The sequence below is a fragment of the Aptenodytes patagonicus genome, chromosome 2 (genome assembly GCF_965638725.1).
Source record: "Aptenodytes patagonicus chromosome 2, bAptPat1.pri.cur, whole genome shotgun sequence".
NCBI classification, from domain to species: Eukaryota; Metazoa; Chordata; class Aves; order Sphenisciformes; family Spheniscidae; genus Aptenodytes; species Aptenodytes patagonicus.
This window is the reverse complement of record NC_134950.1, coordinates 153,298,936-153,319,661: the sequence shown is the minus strand read 5'-3', so window position 1 is coordinate 153,319,661 and position 20,726 is coordinate 153,298,936. Positions and strand designations below refer to the sequence as shown.

The 20,726-nt window shown below is 45.1% G+C and overlaps 2 protein-coding genes across 2 annotated transcripts in view; both read right to left on the bottom strand.

The window, feature by feature from the left end:
- Nucleotides 1-4,792, bottom strand: part of GAD2 (glutamate decarboxylase 2) — a 41,243-nt gene extending 36,451 nt beyond the window's left edge. The window contains exons 1-4 of the mRNA XM_076331726.1: nucleotides 4,607-4,792; nucleotides 4,291-4,350; nucleotides 3,985-4,134; nucleotides 2,607-2,840 (exon numbers count right to left, since the gene is read on the bottom strand). Coding sequence (XP_076187841.1) covers nucleotides 2,607-2,840; nucleotides 3,985-4,134; nucleotides 4,291-4,350; nucleotides 4,607-4,682 — 520 coding nt within the window. The 5' untranslated portion in view covers nucleotides 4,683-4,792. The remainder of the gene's footprint in view (nucleotides 1-2,606; nucleotides 2,841-3,984; nucleotides 4,135-4,290; nucleotides 4,351-4,606) is intronic.
- A 3,028-nt stretch (nucleotides 4,793-7,820) lies between these two features.
- The window catches only part of MYO3A (myosin IIIA), a 122,063-nt gene continuing 109,157 nt past the window's right edge, over nucleotides 7,821-20,726 (bottom strand). Inside the window, exons 33-36 of the mRNA XM_076332355.1 lie at nucleotides 13,869-13,978; nucleotides 11,288-11,328; nucleotides 9,416-9,556; nucleotides 7,821-7,961 (exon numbers count right to left, since the gene is read on the bottom strand). Of these exons, the coding sequence (XP_076188470.1) occupies nucleotides 7,847-7,961; nucleotides 9,416-9,556; nucleotides 11,288-11,328; nucleotides 13,869-13,978 (407 nt within the window). The 3' untranslated portion in view covers nucleotides 7,821-7,846. The remainder of the gene's footprint in view (nucleotides 7,962-9,415; nucleotides 9,557-11,287; nucleotides 11,329-13,868; nucleotides 13,979-20,726) is intronic.

Genomic DNA, 20,726 nt, shown 5'->3' with positions numbered 1-20,726 from the left:
GATGTGAAAATAGGAGATTATGGCTTACTGGTTGGTTTAGCAATATACAACACATTTATGCATATCCCAGAGTAAATCGGGAGATGATGGGCAAGAGCCAGGGCTGAGGCACTAGGACAGCCAGGGATGGGCTTTCCCTGCTGAAGATGTGCCTTCGTCTCACACCTTCTCAAACATGCTCCTGCTTGCACTTGGTTTTAGGCATGGGCATCCCCTAGCATTAACATGCAGCCTCCGCAGCCTCAACAGGGAAGCGACAAGGGCCGGGCAAAGCTGGACAGCATGAATGAAGGCACGGCTGGTGGCACTGGGTTTGCCCTTGCTCACAGCCCCACTGCGTGCACGGCCTGCTACCGGCATCAGGGCCTGCCAGGAGCAAGGCTGGACCAGCGCCAGCTCCTCACACCCTTCCTGGGGTTTCCAAGCCATTTTTAAATGCTCGCATTTCAATTTCCCCTGTGAGCATTGCACAGGAACTGAATTTCACATCTATCTTTCCCTGCATTTTCAGACGCTGCTTTCTATATTCTCAGATGAAATTCTCGCCAGAGGTGGATGCCTGGAGCTGGTAAGGGGGCAGAAAGCTGTGTGTGGCTCCCCCGTGCAACCCAGCGAGCCGCAGCACGCAGGCAACACCTGGGAGCATCCTACACCCGCCCCTCGGCCGAAAAATCAGCCATCTGGCTCCTTGAATCCCAACCGGGGATCAGTGCTGGGACTTGGGGATCCAGCTGTGAGGCTAATCTAAGCAATACAATTTATTTTCCAATCTGCCGCCCAGGTCCCTGCAGCCACACGCAGCCCAGGCGCTCCTCAGCCCAGGAGGGGCTGTGTCCGAAGGGCTCCTGCAGCGGGAATGGATGCAGACCCCTGCCGCCAGAAACCTCACCGCACTGTCCTTCCTCTGAGGGTAATTCAAGCGTTTCACTCTGAAGCTTGTGTGATGGGGGTGGCAAATGCCGAAGGGCTCTGGGTGTAAATCCCGCGCGTTTCGTGGCCCCCCCCAGGCTGGGGCAGCTGCCCCAGGATGCTGAGGAGCGGCAGCAGCCAATCGAGGTGGATCCGTGCCCCCCAACCCCGCAGGCAAACCCCACCGCACCACCACATCTTGCACAACCCCCCCACCACCAGTCCTCGGACCTTGAAAGCATTATTTTCATTAAAACAAATAAAAAAATGCCAAGAAGGGAAAGCCTTGCATATTCATAGGGAGGAAGAGAAATGGTAACATTGTTTTAAAGGGTCTTTTTTGGATGCAGAAAATGAAGTAGGTCCATTATGTGAAACAGGCTATGACAAAAAAAGATTAACGAAAATTGCTTAAGAAATCCTATTCTTTGATTTCCCAGATTCACAGATCCTGTGTGTCACAGCATTCTGTGAAAATGTTTCCTACCCAGACACATCACATGGATCACTGGACTGATCGACTTTGTTCCTGTGGACATCATTTATCTAACTCTTTATTCCAATATTTTACAGACGTTTTGACAGCACCCAATTCCTGCATCAAAAACATTCAGCTGGACATTTCCACCTCTAAATGAGGAGGATTACACAGATCCCCCCCAATATTTACTGGGATCATTCTGTTCTGTTCCCAAAAGGTGACAAAACCTGATTTTTGTTTTCCCCTCAACCTCTATCCACAAATCACCTTTTTGCCTCTTTCAGTAATTGCTACACATTTATTTTTAAGCAATTTCTCAGTAATTCAAATTTCTACTAAGAGCTCCCTGCACTCCACATTATTTCTCAATCGCAGCCGTAATTGTAGCTACGCTTTTTGTCCGCTCTGCCGCAGTTGATTTAATGTGGCCCCGGGTGCGGAGCCGGGGGCTTCCCCACGCCCGGGTGAGCCCCACGCTGCCGCCCCGCCACGAAGCCCACATGGGGGGGAGGTCCCAGACAGGCAGGAGTCAACCCACCCCTGTCCTCCCCAGTGAAAAACAACAACAACAAAAGGCTAGTGAAACAATACGGGCTTTGTTTCTATTGCTTGAGCCTAAAGTTGGAAAAAAAACCCCAATACTCCTGTGGGCAGTTCAATCAAATTTTCCTATTTTTATGTCCTGCAGGTAAGGGGAGAGACACAGCAAATGGCCGCTCAGAGCTCCCATTTACAGGATGTTTATTGCGGTTTTGGCTGTTAAATGGGCTGGTCCCTGCTGCCCCCCTGCAGGGACGCCCCCCTCCCCCCCCCCCCCGGCTTTCCTCCTACCCCGCCTGCCTCCGAGCTCCGCGCCCGACGCCCGCCGGTCTGCGGGGCAATCCCCGGCCCATCACATGTAAAATGGATGAAAAGGAAAGGAGGAAAGTCGCCGAGGTGGTGCAAAGGCTGCTCAGTGGCACACTCGGCAACTCCGACGCACAGAAGCATTAATTTTAAATCGGAAAGGGTGTGCGATGCTGCACCGAGAGCTACAGAGACAGGGTTGCTGGAGTATTTTATCATTTAGGAAAACGATTCTGTCTCTGCTAGAAATTGCCTGGAACTGACAAAACACAGTGGCTGCTTCAATCTTTAACGTTTCAAGCTAAAATGAAATGACACCTTTAATCAGTGGCTGAGACCATATAGGATAGAAAATTAACATGGCTATTACCTGTTTTAATCGCATACTTCAGGGTTGTTCGGCAGTTCAATAGAATTTCTTCCAAGGTCTGTGGCTGGTCTGCCAGTTCCCAGTTATATTCCTGGAGCAGCTCATTTGGGTAATGGAAATCAATAACTTTTGTTGATCTATCAAAACTTTTCACCACATACTGAAGTAAAATGTCCACAACGTCTTGTAGGAAAGACATAGTTGTTATTTCTCCGTTGCATGCCGGCAGAAGATCTGGAAACGGAGAAATGAAAAGTTAACTTCGTTTTACGACCGTATACACGGATTTCGGACAAAGGCTTCTCCCGTTTATGTTTAGGAAATCTTTCCACTGTGTTCAATACAAATAGACTTTGTTTTCATTTAATAAGCAAATCGTTAAGACTGAATTTTAAGCAACGTTCTGAGAGATAATAGTTAGGTTTTAATATCCTAGCTAAAATAGCAAATTTTGCCCACGGTATATTTCAGACCAATTTTTAAGACGATGAGAGAGAGTAGGGAAACAAGGAAAAAGGGAAAACGAATCCTGGGGAAAATAAAGATTGGGAAACAAACGCTACAAGAAGCACTCTAAAAACTGTCGTTTGCCTTGCAATAAAATACCTTCCTTATGACTCTCCAATGCAAGTAACTTGTTGATAATTTAATGCCTTTTTCTGAGGCGATGCTGCACGGTCTCTCAGTGCGCACACTGACATCTTTTGTTTAAACCGAAGTGCGATGGCTCAGGCGTAGCCGAGCTGTAGTGGAACCCCCTAATTTGGGGTAACCCGGGAGCAGTCAGACAGGCAGCAGCTCAAGCGCACGGCGCCTGCAGCAGCTCTCCCACGGCGGGGCCAGGAAGGCAGAGCTCGCCCCCGTCTGCCGTGCAAACGGGAGCGTTTCTGGCCAGTGCATTTCTGCGGGGAGCTGGGATCTATTTACTAGCGGAGACGCTACCTCCAAGGTCGGAAAAGATGAAGTGCAAAAATACCTCCAATTAAAATAAATCAGTAAGAGAGCGCTCTTTCTCCCTCCTCCCCGCAAACCATAATTACATCGCAGGGACTTCAACGAGAAGGTCGTTGCTGTCAGTATTCCTTAGGAAGAGCAACCTGCGGGCTCCAGCACGCCGGGATTTTATTGCTTTTTTTTTTCGGGATCTTTTTTTGTTTGGGCTTTGGGGTTTTTTTGGCGGGTTTGAGAAATGCCCAGCGCCCGCGGGTGCCGGGGAGGCGCAGGAGCGGGCCAGGGCTGGGGGCGCCGAGCTCCGCGGAGCCGCTGCACCGTCGGGCACCTCCGGCCTCCGCGCACCGCGGGCGGAGGCAATTTCCCAACCGAAACGCTGATTTTTTGCTAGTTTTAGAGATGCGGCGTGGCCCGGGAGCGCCGTTACCTGTTGAGTGCAGAAAGGCGTAATTCACCTCCGCGTTTTGGCAGCCGCAGGGTTTTTTGTCGCAGGTACAGGCCGGCCGCGGCTCCGCTGCCCCCGGGGCTGCCCTGGCGCCGGTTTCCACGGGCTTCTCGGCATCTCCGTAGAGCAGGGCTTGACGGCGACACGGACACACGGCCTCAGCACCGCGCCATCAGCCCTGTCCCCCCCGCCCCCCCACCCCGGGGCAGGGCCCGCGGCCGCCCGCCAGCGCTCCGCGGGCGCGCAGCCTTGCTCCGCCGCGGGCTGCCGGGGCCTCCCTGCCCTTACCGCAGAGTTTGTTTCCGATCCCTCCGGTGAACTTCTGGGCAACCTGACACCAGGCTCTGGCTGCAAGAAAAAATGGAGCGGAGGGTCCGTGGGGACGGGCGCGGGCCGGAGGCGCCCCGTCCGACACCCGGCACTGCTCCCCAGGACCCCCCCTGCCCAGCCGAGCCGAGCCGGGCTAGAGCCGCCGTCGGTCTCCGCCGCTCCGTCCCGCCGGTCGAGCTGCCGCAAAGGGGTCTCCGGCGAGCGGGCAGCGTTGCCGCGGCGGCCCCGCGGCTCCGTCGGGCCAGTCCCGCCCGGCTGCTCGGCGCCCCCCTACCTGTGCCGGGGCTCTCGGCGGCCGCGGAGCCCTCCTCGGCCCCGAAGGGCCAGAAGCCGGAGCCGGGGCTTGCCATGGCGGAGGAGAACCGGCGGGGCGGGCGAGGAGCGGCGAGCTACAGCCCAGGCGGCCTGAGCGAGTGTGTGTGAGTGTGCGGGTGTGTAAGTGCGTGCGTCTGCGCCAGGCGGCGGCAGGCGAAGGGGCGGGGGCGCCCCGGGCACGCGTGGGTGGGAGCGTCTCCCGTGGGCGCCCCCGGGGCGCGCTCCGCCAAGCTGCGGCGGTCGCTCCCCGCAGGCGCCGCGCCGCCGGCCGCTGCCCCCCGCCTGGCACGGGACGGGGCGGGCGGCGCCGCGGGGGCCGGGGGAGGTGCCCCGCCGAGCCGGGCAGCGGCCGCAGCGGCTGCCGTGAAGGGTCGCCCCGCAGCCTGTACCGAAGGGGCGGGGGGGCCGCTCGGGGCAGACCCGAGCCCTAGAGGCGGCCTGCGTGGGGGCTACAGCTGCCTCGGGGAGGTGAAGGCGAGCGAGGTGCCTTATGCTGCCGCCGCCTCACCGACGGCCCCGCAGCACGACGGCCCGGCGGCCCCTGCGGCGGCAGCCCGGCGGGCCGGGGAGCGGGCGGCCGACCCCCCGGCGCCCAGTCGAGCGCTGAGCGGAGGGCAAGGGTGCTTTTTCGGGTCTTGACGAGGGCGGCCGCGGCGGTGCCTCGAGGGGAGGGCTGGGACACCGGTCCCTGAGGCTACGGGGAAACGTCCCCAGTCCCGCGAGCTGCAAAGCACCGAAAAATCCTCCCCCCGTCACCCCCTGCACCGGAGCACCCCCGCGGCTACGAGCAGGGCGGCGGCGCCGAGGCCGGGACAGGCCCTGCCGTAGGCGGCGAGCAGCGGGGGAGTCCCGGGGCGGGGAAGGGACAGCCCTCCCGAGCCCCCGCCGACCCCCCGGCCCGGTCCTCCCCGCAGCGACCGGCGGGGGCTCCGTCGGGCCGGGGCGCCGCGGCAAAGGCGCTGGTGGAGGGGCCCGTGCGGGGCTGCGGCGGCTCCCGCTTCCCGCTCCCGCTCCCGGGCTGGCCAGAGGGGTCCCGGCTGCGCTCCCGCGGAGGTGACGGGAGGAGCCCTGCGCAGAGGCGCGGTTCTCTTGGGGGGGGGGGGGGGGGGTTGCTCCTGTTCCTGCCTGCTCCGGCATCTCTCCGGGCATCCCTGGGCCGCTCCTAGGGTCTTCCCGCAACCCCCCGGGGCCGGGGGGCCTTGCGGAGCCGCCCTCTCCGCTCCAGCCCCGGGGGGGGGGGGGGGGGGGGCGCAGCAGGTCTCGGAGGCGAGACTGGAAAAGAAGGAAAACAACCGCTCCCTTTCCCTCCCCGACGTCGATTCTGAAGGCTGCCAAACCTCCCCCTTCCACCCAGCCAGTTCCCCATGGGAGCACGGAGCCCGTCCTTGCCGTGGCTGCTTCACCTCCCGCACAGGAGAGATTTCAAGCCCTAATTCTAGGAGGGAGGCAGGCGAGACCGTGCCAGGCCAGGATTTGGCCCTGCTGAGAGCACTGGTCACCCAGGCCACCCTCTGCCTCTCGCAGCCAGGCCCTGGGGGCTCCCAGGCTGCGTTCGGCGGAGGGCAACTCCCTCCACTTTCTACATGCATTCACATGGTTACTAGGACTGTTCCCCCCACTGAAATCGCAGGGAATCGTCTTGATGTTTTTCAACACCGCCCTGGTGAGAAAGTAGAAGAAAACCAGCCCAGACATCCCTGAAATTACAGGTCTGTTCCAGTTTCCAGATCACATCGGCTTTAAGGAAACGTAGACGATAATTCAGGCTTTCCATGGCGAGAGGCTGCTGTGAGCGCTTCCCTGCCTTGCTCGCTCGTGCCCCAGTCCAGTGTTTTCATCAGTTCTGGGTGTAATTCAGACACAGCCAACCGTATCACTGCTTTGTGCATTTTTATTTACTTTAGCGTTTTAATAATACATGAGAAAGCAACTTTAAAACCAATTTCAAAATTTAAACAATTTATTGCAAATTTTACATTGCAGCAAATTTTAATCCAGTACACAGCCTTATGACTAGTTACAGATCAGGAAGCAATGGTTACCTGTCTCTGGGGAAAGGGCCAAGTGTGTGTGGGATACAGACAAAAACCCGACCCCTGTGGCTCACTGCTGCCACCAATTGTAGTATTTAAGAGAGCTAAGCAAGGGAGCAGGATCAGGGCTTTATACTGGCATCATGAAATTTGCCTTCTCTTGCTTTGCAGCTGGGAACATGCAATTATGAATCCTGAAAGGAAGCGCAGCAATTATCTGTGTGGTTTCTGTGAAATACGGTCTTTTGAATAAAGAATTGGGGGAAATTTTGAACACGGTGGCTATTGCTTTTATTTCCACTTAATTTCTAGTGAAACTGATTAAGAATGGTCATTACACTTAGGCAGCAATCAATCAGAGAACGTATTTCTGTTCCTTTCTTGGCACCCCAGAGATTAAGATTCCTAAAAATGTAAAGCAAAGGAGAACAAAGCAAACATGATTTAAAAGTTCATCACTTAGTCACAAAGCTCAGAGGCAGAGGAGAGGGCTGGATACGCTTCCCATAAGTGGACATCTCCAACATAAAGATTATACACATAATATTGACCTTTAAAACTGGCCACTAGCTTTACAGTAAAGTCAATAATAAAATAAACTGCCATAGTATGCTATCCAATTAATCATTTAGATTTGTTTCATTAGAGGGACACTTGCCATATACAGTTGATCCCAAAATTTAGGCATTGTAAACCTAAAATGAGCAGAAATTCCCCTATTTTTTTTCCTGTAAAACAATTTGTTAGAAACAATAACTAAGGTTTTCTGAAGGTGCATATGGGAATTTGAAAGCTTAACTAGGGAACTATAAACTACATGATCTATTTTAATCAGATGAGACGAAATGCAAAAAAGAAATATGCATTGAGGAAAGTAAACTAGATTTAAGCTGCTTAATGTCTAATAATTTAAGATGTAGCAGTGGTATCCGACAGAAAGCTGATTTTTATATTAGGTTTTTTTAAAGTATATGATATGCGACTGACACTGTCCCTTTGCAACGGTGTTGGGCTGTAAACCACAGTAATTCATATTCACATGAACACACACTTTGTAAATGTGAAACATTGGAGATTTAAAAAAAAAAAAAGGAAGCACATGGTATAAAATGATAAAAAAGATTATGCTAATAAAAGCCAAATGGCAGCAGGAACAGCAGCAGCAGCTAGAACTGCTGGATAAGGCGCCGGCGCTGTGAGGTCTTCCGCAGCAGTCGTCTGTAGTCATAGGGATTATCTTCAGTTTTACTCTCTTCCAGGGGGCTTTCTGCAACCCTCGACCTAGGGATTAAGCACAGAAATGTTTTAGAAATTAAAGTCAAAACATTTACCTTGGCAAACGCTCCTAATTGACTGCTTAACCTCCACCCTTGGGGGAAAAAATAAAAGGAAAAAGAAAAAAAAATCAACTGACTTTGCTAGGCCTCTTCCTGTGCTGCATAAAGCAGGCGCCTTGGAACAAACACATTATATATTAAGAGCAGATGAACACAGAAGAACAACATGTTCTTCTATGAAGGGGACATAATAAAAGGACATAAAAACGTTGAGAACGTGGGGTGCTTTGCAGTAGCATTTGCCCGATGGTTACTGAACCAGATTTTCAGTTGGCGTAAATTTGTTTGCTCTGTTTTTAACCTGCCTGTGGAGCTCACTGTAAGTGTCCATCTCATCTTATTTTTTTTTCAGATGGCAAGCTGCATTTTGGAAGCCACCTCAGGATGGCCAGAAAAGGAGGCAGTCAAGCTGGTGGCTTCTCTGCAGAAAGCAGGCAGAAAGTTTGGTGCACATCCACCCTATTTAAAACCTAACTGATCAGAAATACAATTTTTAGGTTCTGCTTGTGCTGGTTTTGGCTGGGGCAGAGTTAATTTCTTTCACAGTAGCTCGTATGGGGCTGTGTTTTGGATTTGTGCTGAAAACAGTGTTGATAATACAGGGATGCTTTAGCTACTGCTGAGCAGTGCTTACACAGAGTCAAGGCCTTTTCTGCTTCTCACCCCACCCCACCAGTGAGTAGGCTGGGGGCACACAAGAAGCTGGGAGGGGACACAGCTGGGACAGCTGACCCCAGCGACCAAAGGGATATTCCACACCATATGACGTCATGCTCAGCATAGAAAGCTGGGGGAAGAAGAAGGAAGGGGGGGACGTTCGGAGTGATGGCGTTTGTCTTCCCAAGTCACTGTTACGCGTGATGGAGCCCTGCTTTCCTGGAGATGGCTGAACACCTGCCGGCCGATGGGAAATAGTGAATGAATTCCTTGTTTTGCTTTGCTTGCGTGCGCAGCTTTTGCTTTACCTATTAGACTGTCTTTATCTCAGCCCATGAGTTTTCTAACTTTCACGCTTCTGATTCTCCCCCGCATCCCACTGGGAGGGAGTGAGCGAGCGGCTGGATGGTGCTTAGTTGCTGGCTGAGGTTAAGCCACGACACTGTTTTAGTTTAATTTGATTTTGGATCAGAGATTTACAGCAGGATGTCTGTCCATCTCATCTGGCACTTGGGAAGCCAAAAACTAGCAGGTAGGCTGAACACCAAGCATTTGTCCCTGCTGCATAAAGATGGGAAATTTTCAGCTATTCATTTTACAAGTTAATTTGGCAAGATTCCATGAATAAAAAAATAGATTTATGTCAAATTTTAAAGTGTATCTTTCTTTTTAAGAATCTTTTGAATGTCAACAAGGATATACAACAATTATTTTTTCCAGTTATTATTTTGTATGAATTACCGCTCAGTAGCTCTTAAAATTGAAGTCCTGCGCTCAGCTGGGTGTCTCTTCTTTCTTGTGGTAGAACTGCTGTCCTTTGAGGTGGAATCAGTAGATGAAATTTCTTGGTAGTAGATATCTAAGTCTAGGACTTTGCTTAGACTGTCAATAAATAAGTACAGTAAGTTAACAGTTCCACTTTTCAATATTATATTCAACATTTAAAAATAAGGCAACCAAATATCATTATTAGTTGTGGTTACGTGTTGAGGATCTAAGGAAAAATATATATAAGCACAAGAAATCAGCCTCTGAAATGTGACTGCTGTACGATGCAGATATTGAGAATTTTGGAATGCTACTTTTAGATGTTCATAAAGCAGACATATATGACTGAAATTGTTTGGGTTTGCCATTATACTCAATGGAGAGGCATTTTTATGGTATAATTCATCTGACCTATTTTAGATATCTCTTTGAGGAAGAGATGAATCATTTTCCTAAAGATGACTATTTTTTTCTCTGAGTATAAGAAGAGAGTCTAAAGCAACTAGGTCAGGTATCGGTGTCAATAATGCAGATGTCTCTTATTTTGTTAGATGAATGCTATCCAGGGTATCATATGTACAGAAAAAAACAATCCCAACATCCAGTTTAGAATGGCTAGGAAAAAAATAATATCCTAAAAGCAACCTGAAAAAAGAAGTTCAGAATTCAATTCTCACATTGGTAGAAACCAGAAATAACTCATTGATTTCAGTTGCTATGTTCTACCAATACAGAGTCAGCACATGAAAGAAGATACAGTCATGGAACTGGTTAACTAGATTTAAGATGAGTGAAACCTAACTGAGGCCAAATGAGAGAAAACACTAGATTTGGATTGTCTCCTGGCTGAACAGGAGACAATGATAGGTGTGAATTTTTTTCAGGATCTAAATTACATCAGAAGAAGAACTGTAACAGACCAGACACAGGGGACATGGACATGAAGTGAATCCTTTAAGCAGTGGCATAATCAAATGCAATTTAAACTGAGGTTGAATGGAGCTAGATGCTGTGAGCACATATTATGTGCATATAATGTCATGTAACTTCCTTTAAGAGACGTATTTTAGATACAGAGTTTGTATTCTGCAACCTCAGCCGAGGATAGTGCTAAGAGCCCATTCATCTTGCATCTATGACCAGGCTACCATAGCACGCATGCTATAGTACTATAGCAGTGTCACTGGGGAGCAGCGAAAAAGCTTAAGTATAGAAACACAAATAAAATAAAGCTATGAGGTATGTCAGGAGCTGTCAACCAGGTATACAGCACACGTAAGGATCTAAGATATGGAAGGGCAGAATTATCTATTGCTTGCTTTATTTCTGCAGAGATCCATCAAAATAGGTTAGTTACACTGTGAAGAAAAGACTTCTGGTTAAAATTTCAAGGGCTACTATTCTTTCCCTGTTATTAATAATTGTTGTTTTAATTTTTTATGATCTATTTCCAAACAGTCATATATTTTTAGGAGAGAATTTTAACAGTCTTTGTATTTTTGCTAAGAAAAAAGAACTGGTTGCTCATTTGCTTTGACTGGAATTTTAAGCACCTTCAATTATTTTCTGTGTCAGAACTATCTTTGATGTGGACCTTATCTTAACTTATTATTATGCTTGTGTTGCCATGGTAAAGGGCCATGCTGTAGTAAAACTGAACGACTGAATTCTATAATGGATTTTTGTCGTTGAAAATTGCGTATTTTAACTTTGTATATGATGTCCTTCCTGTGAATCACCAAATTACCGTGCTTTTTTTAATGCTTTATTCTCCTGGTTGAAGTACAGCTAAGAACTATTTCTAGAGTACTAAGATGACAATAGTGAGATAATGAAAAAAATTACCTTTCTTTTCGTGGTTTCCGTTTTTCGTCTTGTATTGATTTCTAAGAAAATACAAAGTAATTTAAAAAATACTAAGAGGAAAGCTTATTCAAAGATACAGTTCATCAATATGTTAGGTAGGAGAGTGTTGTATATTCTTCGTTAAAAGAAATTATAGAGAATCTAATTTGCTGAGCAAGCGCCCCAGAAAAATCTTTCAGAATCTTTGAGACGGAGAATGGGATTAGCATGACTACTCCCAAATTTCAGTTGTCATATGTGAAAAAACCTAAAGTAATCATCATCAGAACAAAAAAGGAGATCTCAAACTTTCAAATATCTATAGTTGTTTTAATGAAGTTGACAACAGTATCTCACTGAGGCACATTTACTGTGATGCCATGAGAATTTCCATGAATACAGGCATCACAGTGGGAGCAGGCATAATCCTCTTCTCATTAATGTCAATGCAGTCTTGTCACAGGTTTTAGTAGAATAAAATGGACATTTAAAAAGCAGTATACTAGGTGGCAAAAGCACCTTTAGGATACAAAACATCCAGAAGTGCAGAGGAGAGAGATTTATAGGGAATGTGAATAATTTCTTATCTCTAATAGATTTCCATCCCTACAGCCAAAACAATGCTATGCTGCAGCATCTAAAGCATCACACTTCAAAAGTAGTATATTTAAGTGCAAAATCTTAATTTTGCACTTATTTATCTTAATTTTGCTCTTAATTGTGTTTCTTGCAAACGAGTGAAAACTTATTAGAATTAGTGAATTGTACCACTGCAAAGTCACTGAGAACCAGAAATCCTGATGGACAGACACTTCTTATGCAGGTAAATGCACAAGACATATAATTTCAAAATGATAGGCCGATCTAAAGAAATACACCCCAAAGTAAACTTTTAGTGCCTTGTATGAACAATGGGTTATTGTCAGACTTCATTTATACCTGTGCACCACTTTAGCTCATTTAATATGCAAGGAGATGAGTGAGAATAGAAGGTGTCTAGTATCTGTAACGTGATGTGAGAGAAGTATCTGTTTTTGCAGAAGACACAGGAAATTTTTCAAAAAACGCACTCATATTGCGTGCCTTCACTTTCAGGTGATCTGGGCTTGATAATCATCTGTGAATACCTGCAGGTCACAGAGATTTTTAATAAGGTTGAAAATTAATGATAGCTGGAAAAGCTGACTACCCTCAAGTTAGAGCTCAATGACTTGCCCAAGGTCTAAGAATTTAAGAACTAGTAGGTCCCCTTTCTAAGCTTCAGTGTAGCAGATATTTACATGAACCTTTCCCTTACCAGTGTTAGGAAGACAGGCTTCTCTTTTTCACGCCTTCTTGAAGAATACAACTAATTGAAGGTAAAATTGCTTAATACCTTGAAAAACTGCTGCTAAAAATTCGTTTAAAAATTCCCCGGCATTACTGCAGTTTTTGTTCACACTGATGTGATGGCTGTTTTCTGATACATGGAGCTGGCCATGTAACAAATTAGCTTTCAGAAAATACTGTGTTCCTGACTGTATAGTCTCGGCTTTCTAAATATGTATTACTTCAGAATTACACTTCACCTCAGAAATTTCCTAATACAGAATTCAGTTTCATGCCTTTCATTTCAGTCCTTTATCTCACCAATCTTGCTTTCACAAAACAAATCTTATTCTTACATGCCAATTCATTTTTAAGAATATCATTTCTCTTCAGAATATCACTGTTCCAAAGCTGTGTTATTTCAAAGCCCCCATAATAAAACAGCCGTATTTGTCTTTTTTGGTATGCCAGGCACAACTCTCCCTAAAGGCCCTGGTGACACCTTCTGTTGAAAGGAGAAGCAATTGCTACGGTTAGTTTATTAGCTGGGCTCTCACCGGCTGTTAAAATAGGTCACTAAGATACAGGCATCTCGAGCAAATGAGTTTAATTGCTTTTTTGTTGGAACTGCTTTCTGAGCTGCTTTTACATTTTCTCTCTGCTTACTTTCTTGCCTTTTTTTCTATATTTAAGGGCACTGAAGTCAAGAGTGGAAAGCAGCCCTTGGTATCTGAACGTGGACCAAAGGCTATATAGAGGGACACTCAAATCCATTAGTCTCCTGAGCTGTTGGTATTTGCCAATTCCTTCATAATCACAATCTGACACATTTGTAAAGGAAGTTACAGTGTGCATACTAATACAGCCTATTTTAATATTTGCTCTCTCTGCAAGATCAAGCACTAATTTAGACACTCAAAATAGCTCTCCGAATGAACCTGTTTCTCTCTCGTGACTTACAAAGAAACTACGGAGACTGGGCACTTAATTTGGGTATCGAAAGTGCAAATGCTGCTTACGTGTATAATGAATGTATGTATGTTTAGGTACAAAACTAAAAATTGGCCTGACCTAGGGCCCCAATCCAGGGTAACTCTGAACCTTAATAATTTCAAATCTAGTTTGAAATGTGAGGTTTGTGGCCTGCCTCCTTTCAGCAGGGCACACCTTTTATGTTGTATTAGAAAGGAATACAGGGAATCGGGCAATTAGAAAGAAAGTTTAGATGGGAATTATCTGGCAGTCTTAGCCCACAAAAGTTTGCTAAACTCACATGTATTAGAGTGTAGTAGGTGGAGTCTTCTGGATTATTTAATGTCTTAGGCTTCCGTGGCCTCCTTGGGGGTCTCTGCATTGGGCGAGAGTCTTCTACTTTGGCTGCAACTGTAAAAAACCAGAAGATAGCAATGCTTATTTCACCAAAGAGAGCAAAAAAATCCATGTAGCCACTTTTACTGCTTGCAGTAACTCAAGAAAGCAACCATTTGGGGCATTTCCATGACCAGATTGAAAAGGGGAATGGGTTTATCCGTTTGAGTCCTGACTACCACATGGATACATGCTATGTAATGAATGTCAGGCTGGAACAGCCGAGCAGTCTGCCTGGCACAGGCTTCTCCTTCTGAAAAGGGCTGATGCTCCACATTCAGAAAAGGACTCTGAAGGATAATGGCTACTGGAAGGCTACCAACTCGTAACAGACCTGGGCAGCGGGGATGATGTTTTTTAAGATTCAAGTCAATCATTAAGGTGCTGAATGAGGGAACTACCATTAGACCTCTGATTCAGAGGTTAGTCCTCTACATTATCATGGTGTAGATTTTCCCCAAGGTCTCCTGCCAAGGCTGTTCTGTTTCAAGACAAATCATGTACCACTGGGCAACACAGCGTGACCATGTCTATCACATCCAGTATAATCTAGTTGAGCATACTCAACTTCTGGTCTATTTCTACAAAAGCTTTCTGCAAACATGCAAAAAATGTTTTCATTCTAATGGAAACGAAATCAAGATTTTAACACAAAATGGAACTGCTGTCCTCTGGCAGTCTCCAAACTCAAAGTTAAACACTGACTTGTGGGTTACATTGGCTGGCACATGGGGAACTAGACAAATGTCTTGGGTATTTGCTTGTTAAAAATCTATATGCAATTCTGACAGTATTAAGATACAGGGCTGCTAAGGGTTCATAGGCTTATAGGTTCTGAGACCACAGAACTGACTCAGCGGGGCTGAGGAACCACAAATGTACAGTGTGGTGAGCATGACCACCTTACATTCAGCTTCAGCTATAGGAAAAGTTAATAGGGGGCTACGGCAATTCCTTCATGTTGAAGGAGGCGGGGCTTGCAGGGCAGCAGAACACCTACGATAGAGATGGGTCATAGGGACACATACAGGGTGATGAAGTCACAGCACATGGTGAACGGTGTGTCCAGGTATATTGCATTATCCAATGAGATTTTAGATTGTCCTTGTTCCATCACAGAAGTATTCAGAGGACAGTCCATGAGAAAAAACATCTCCTTACTCATAAATGAATATAGCGTGAGGGTGGAATGAGGATCTAGCTCCCAATGAATTACTGAAGTGTGTTCTGCTGATCTAATCCTCTTTCACATGAAGTGACTTTAACTCCATAACCCCAATGTGCTAACTACATGTGATTGAGTCTTAGAAGGAAGAATGTATTTTGTTCTCTAATGACCATTAGAAACCCTTTTACACAATAAAAATAAAAACTCTCCCGTGTACATCAGACATCTTTTTAATTAAGGAGGTGGCACAATCATTTAAAATGAGAAAGGATCAGTAATACATCAGTGTTGACTCCTGCAAAATTAGCTGTGTAAGTTTTTTGTTATGTGTGATAAATAAAGGTTTGTAAAGGTCATGGATATACAGAGGAGGCAGAATGAATAATGTTAATTTAAATTGTAGTTGGATAATGATTACATTTATTGTTTTAGTTTCTTATCTGAAATGCAGACTGCTTCTCATGCAATGAATGAACAAGTATCTCTTAACATTTTGCACTTAAGAGAACAATGGTATTTTTCTAAGCCAGGGTACAGATAATTCATGTTAAACAATGAAATTTAGATGCAATAAATTCATTTTAGTAACCTGTATTAAATATAAATTACATTCTCTGATTTGAATAGGTATAGCAGGCCTGACTGTGCTCTTATGTGGGCTGTTGTTACCCTGCTGCATTTCAAATGGGCCACCTGGGGTTATCTGAGTTTCCATTTGTGAGAGAGTAGAGGCATATCTTCGCTGTTTTATTCTTAAACACAACAGGAGCCTAAACTGGAAAAAATACTTAAAAACAACCCCTTAAAATTCAGTGTAGTTGAATAGAAACACCTAACCCCTTGTCTGTTGGACATTTTCAAAAATTGTGTCAAAGATCATGACTACATGAAAATCTGGAGAAAGAAAACAAAGCCAAATTGAGGGCTCTAGGAAAATTCTAAGGAAAAGGCTCTCATAATACCTACAGATTTTTTATTGTCCCCTAAGAATTCATCACTATGTATGCTGTTATGTTATTTAATTCACCACTGTCAAACACATAAAGCATTATCATATTCGAGATTACAATTATTCCAAATGAAATTACTTGTATACTTCTTGCGTATGTGCTCTGCAAAGACGACTCCTCTTACATTCAAAAAACATCATTTTGGCAATGATAAGGGTTTCAGTAAAAAATAGCTTTTAACCTCAGCTCGTGCATTGTACATATGTATGAGCTATGCAAAAGAGTCGAGGGGACAGAAATACCATGTTGGGGCAGACAGCCTTCTAAGCTTGGACCTCCATCGTTCCTTTTTAAAATTACATAGAGGGCTGAAAATGCAATTCTGAGTTTTGTTTCCAAATTACAGTAAGTAAAAAAACAGTTTGATGGGTTTAACTTGCTTTGTTTCACCAGAAAGTGAACCTGTGATTTCCTTCTGCACTTAGATTTGTGTGTTCATTGCTACTGAAATACAGCTGATGTGGTAGTTACTTGATTTGGATAACTCACTGCACAAAGTAAAATTTCCTTTTTTATTAGTTGCTGATAATTCCAGAAATCATTTAGTTAGTAGAGTTAAAGGTGGAAGGCAAATTAAATACCCAAGCCTGATAAACGGTGAGTTTGATGCGCTTGTTTTCCAGATGGCCTATACCTTTCTGCAGTAGGCAATGAAGCATAAAGAAGGAGTATAATCATTCACTTATTAATAGGCCAATTATGTTGCTTCTAGAGTCCATTACAAAGAAAAGGTTTTTCTTGAAGCCCAGTCTCTCCATACTAAAATATCTTATAGCCTATTTTTCCTTAAGACTTCAAGTATCTCTAGCAAGATCTGGCTGTGTGCTCTATATGTAAAAGGAAAACCGATGCTTTCTATCTAACAAATATTTAAATACATACGTTACAACATTGATATGAAAAGCATTCACAACAGTAGCCGTCAAAGCACTTTGGAAATGTCAGGTTGGCACTATCATCCCTATCCTACTAGCAGGGTAAATGAGATGCACAAAGCAAGACACACCGAGACTTGCTTAAGGTTATATCCCAGTTAGTCATTAGCACAGCTAAGGAGCTGGACTGGAAGACTGTGCTGAGGCTCCCGGCTCTGCAGCCAGCCCATGCCCTGCAGTTATATCTACCTGAACAGGTGCTGTCAGTGCTGTGACACATTCACATGCCTTAGAAACAATGCATAGGAGAAATCGGAAACAAAAGCATTTGATGCTACACAGACATTCCTTTTTAAAGGTTTTACCAACAGGTAGGCAAGTTGAACAAGTTGAAAGGGAGAAGAATTTTCCTCAAATTGCTTAAGTGCATGCAGTCAGTACTCAATTAGTCAAAAGAAAGAGGTATTGCTCTCGTGACATGGATGCTTTGCTTTTGAACCTCAACAGAGAATGTCAGCCATGCTGTAACCCATGCCCAGGAAGTTATATCTCTCTGCTGCCCAAACCTGAAGCAGACTGTCAAAACGTACATTTGATCAAGTGATGATGGAAAGTTTAATAAAAGTTAAGGTCATTCTCCATGAGAATGAATGACTTACAGAGTTAAGGGTCAGCAGAGACATGTGAACGGTGTGGCTGCCAGGTAACATTAAAGAAGGTTTAGCAAACTTATGGAAAACTTCTTATTCCTATCAGTATCTCAGCTAGCTCGTTTAACACTACCTCAAAGGTTCCTACCTAAGTCGCACACACGCTCTTTGACTCTATGGTGTTCAGTTACGAGGTGTTACTACTTTCATACTCAGTCCTCACTGAAAGCTCCAAATACACAAAAAATAAGAAAAGGGACAATGAAATTTAGGACCAGCTCATTTAATGTATGTGTATCCTGAACACCACCACAAACTACGGAAACTGTGAAGAGCTGCAAGTGCTTGAAACATTCAAGTATGAGCAAGAAATGCTTGAATAAAGATGAGTCAGTATCAACAGCCCTTTAGGTTGAACTGTGTCTGCACATTCTGATGTACAACGATAAGCTTGGAAGACAACGATCGCAAGGAATCAACATCCATGGATGCCAATGTAAATTAATGTATGACTTACAACAGATCTTACACTGAAGGCTGGAGAAATAGTGTGGTTACAGCTGTGATAAGCATCTAAGTGATGAAAGGTCTCTATTTATTAGGCCACCTGGAGAAACAGATAAACCTGTCTTCAGGTCATTTAAGTGAAATGTTACATGTTTGATTCAGTGCTGTTCCACATCTTACGAGAACAGGAAGTGTAAAGCCAGGCTCAGAATAAAGCAGGAAGAAAAACAAGAGTAAGAGCAGTAATTGTATGGGTTTTGTAGAGGGGCTTAGAAGTAATCAGCAAAATGCAAATATAGCAACCGGAATTCCAGGACTTGATAATGAGAAGTGAACAGCTATTACTGCTTACAACATTTATGTGCATACCTTTTTACTGTCCTAATTGTACATAGTATGAGGATGTAATTACTCAGGTTTGGGATTTGCACATAGAAAAGCACTGCCATTTAACATTCTGGTTAGTAATTTTCAGGTATTGTTTATTCACGGGATGTTTACCACAGCCAGATTTGGAAGTTACGGTTGATGGATGCAAATTCTTAGCAATCTGGAAAAAACAGAGGGATTATTCTGGCACAGACCTAGAACTAGGAACTGCAAGAGTCTGAGAACTTTCTGATTGCATCCAGCAGGAGTTGAGAGTGTGTGATCTCTCGTGCCTAAGTCCCGCCAGCCCCACTGAAGGAAGCAGTTTCAGTCTCTGACCGACACTAATACTCTCATTTCTGAGAGTCTGGTGACCTGGGATTATTGCTATTTAAGAGAGGATGTTTAAGGAAAATGGCTGTACTCCACTTCCATGACCTCCCAAATCTTATGCTCTGCCATGGATCTGACCACTTCCCAACACAGATCTTGTACGTCCTGGCTGCACGGTGCCCAAAGGGCCACTCCGGTAGCTGAGAACGGCCAGACAGCGGAAGTGCTTGACTACCCTGCTTTTCTCCAGTCCCACGCCTCATTGCTCCCTGGCCGGACACTCACTTGCAAAGAAGAAAGACCGGCCAGGGAATACTGCTCTGCTCACCCAGTGCTACACGGGCTCCCTTTTCCTTGCAAAGGCTGCCCATGAAACCTCCATAAACACTGCTGCGGCAGCCTACAGCAGGAGAAATCCTGGATGAAAACCCTGCCTGTCTCACTGCTTCATGTAACTGAAGAGGTCCTCAGCTGCACCGGCGTTCCTTGTACCATGTGAATTTCGCTCTAAATATAGAAAATTCTCTTCCTGAGATTTTGTACTTGAACTGTCATTTAATATTTACAAGGATGGGCACCATTAGTCATCTGGAGAAAAAAAGAATTGCTCCCATAATGATCAAATTCCCCTCACTTCAGGCTTTGACCTCAAAAAACCTGACAGTGGTAATTTGTGCATCTATTCTGACACCACAGTAACCCAAGGCTCACTAGCAATCCAAAGGTGCAGTCCTGGGATGCAGCCATTATGTTTAGCTGAAAGCATTTAGCAAGCAAATACAACCTACTCAGAAATTCAAGCCACAGGGAATCTTGTTTATTCCAGGAACCTTGTGCAGCTTGCTTTATGCATTTTTATAAATACAAATAAATTAATTTAAGAACAACTTAACCTTGTGGATTTAAGATTCATTTAACCTTTTTGCTCATATGTTCTTTAAACTGCAGGCTTTGCATTTTTATTAAACAGTTTTGAAAATCTGAACATTTGTCACAGTACGCCATCCAGCTGCCCCACAGTTCCTCCCCTTCTGTGGGTAGCAACGTAATAAAATATTTTATTAGAGGAGCCAGTAAGTTCTCAAACGAAACAATGGCCACCTACCCACAGATGAAGGTGGACAAGTATTCCTAATCTGGCATACAGCTATAAAATACAATTCACGTGTTATAGCTGTAAAATGACATATAAAACTAGTGAAGCTGAGGAAGAAGTGTAAATAAATGTAAATGACCAAAGTAATTACAAATAGGTAAATACTTCATGATTCAAAGAACAGCTAAAGCTCAACAATCATTGCCTTCATAAGGGTAGGACAGCAAAGGTAGCCCTAGAGGGAAACCTGCAGTAAAAGCATATCCTTCTGTAAATGTGTGTGTATAAATTGTACTGTAACACATAATGTAGGCAAGAAGACAGGAAGGCTCCTCCCTGTTTAATAGACAGTGGATCACTCACCACATCTACTTGCTTCACTTTAGCATGACAGTCTGCAGTACATTACCTCAGGTCTTTGTTTTATGTAGTTATCTTACTATACTGCATACAGGAAGAAAGTATGATATCCAGAATGCTGATAACTCCTGTGTTGTAGACAGTACAACCTAAATGAACTGAACACAGGCATATTTTTACTTAAATATTCTCTACATCTAGTTAGATCATGTTTGCTATAATAAACATCTACTTAAGTTAAGACAACGCAGCTTTGTGACTGAGCTCTGTAATGCTTAGGCTCCAATCGGCTCACAGGCAAGCTGGGGAGTTACTGTAGTGAATTCCCCTCCTTCAGTACACTGTGCATTGATCATAGCTGGAAAGGATACAGTTTTCCTGTTGTGTGAATTATG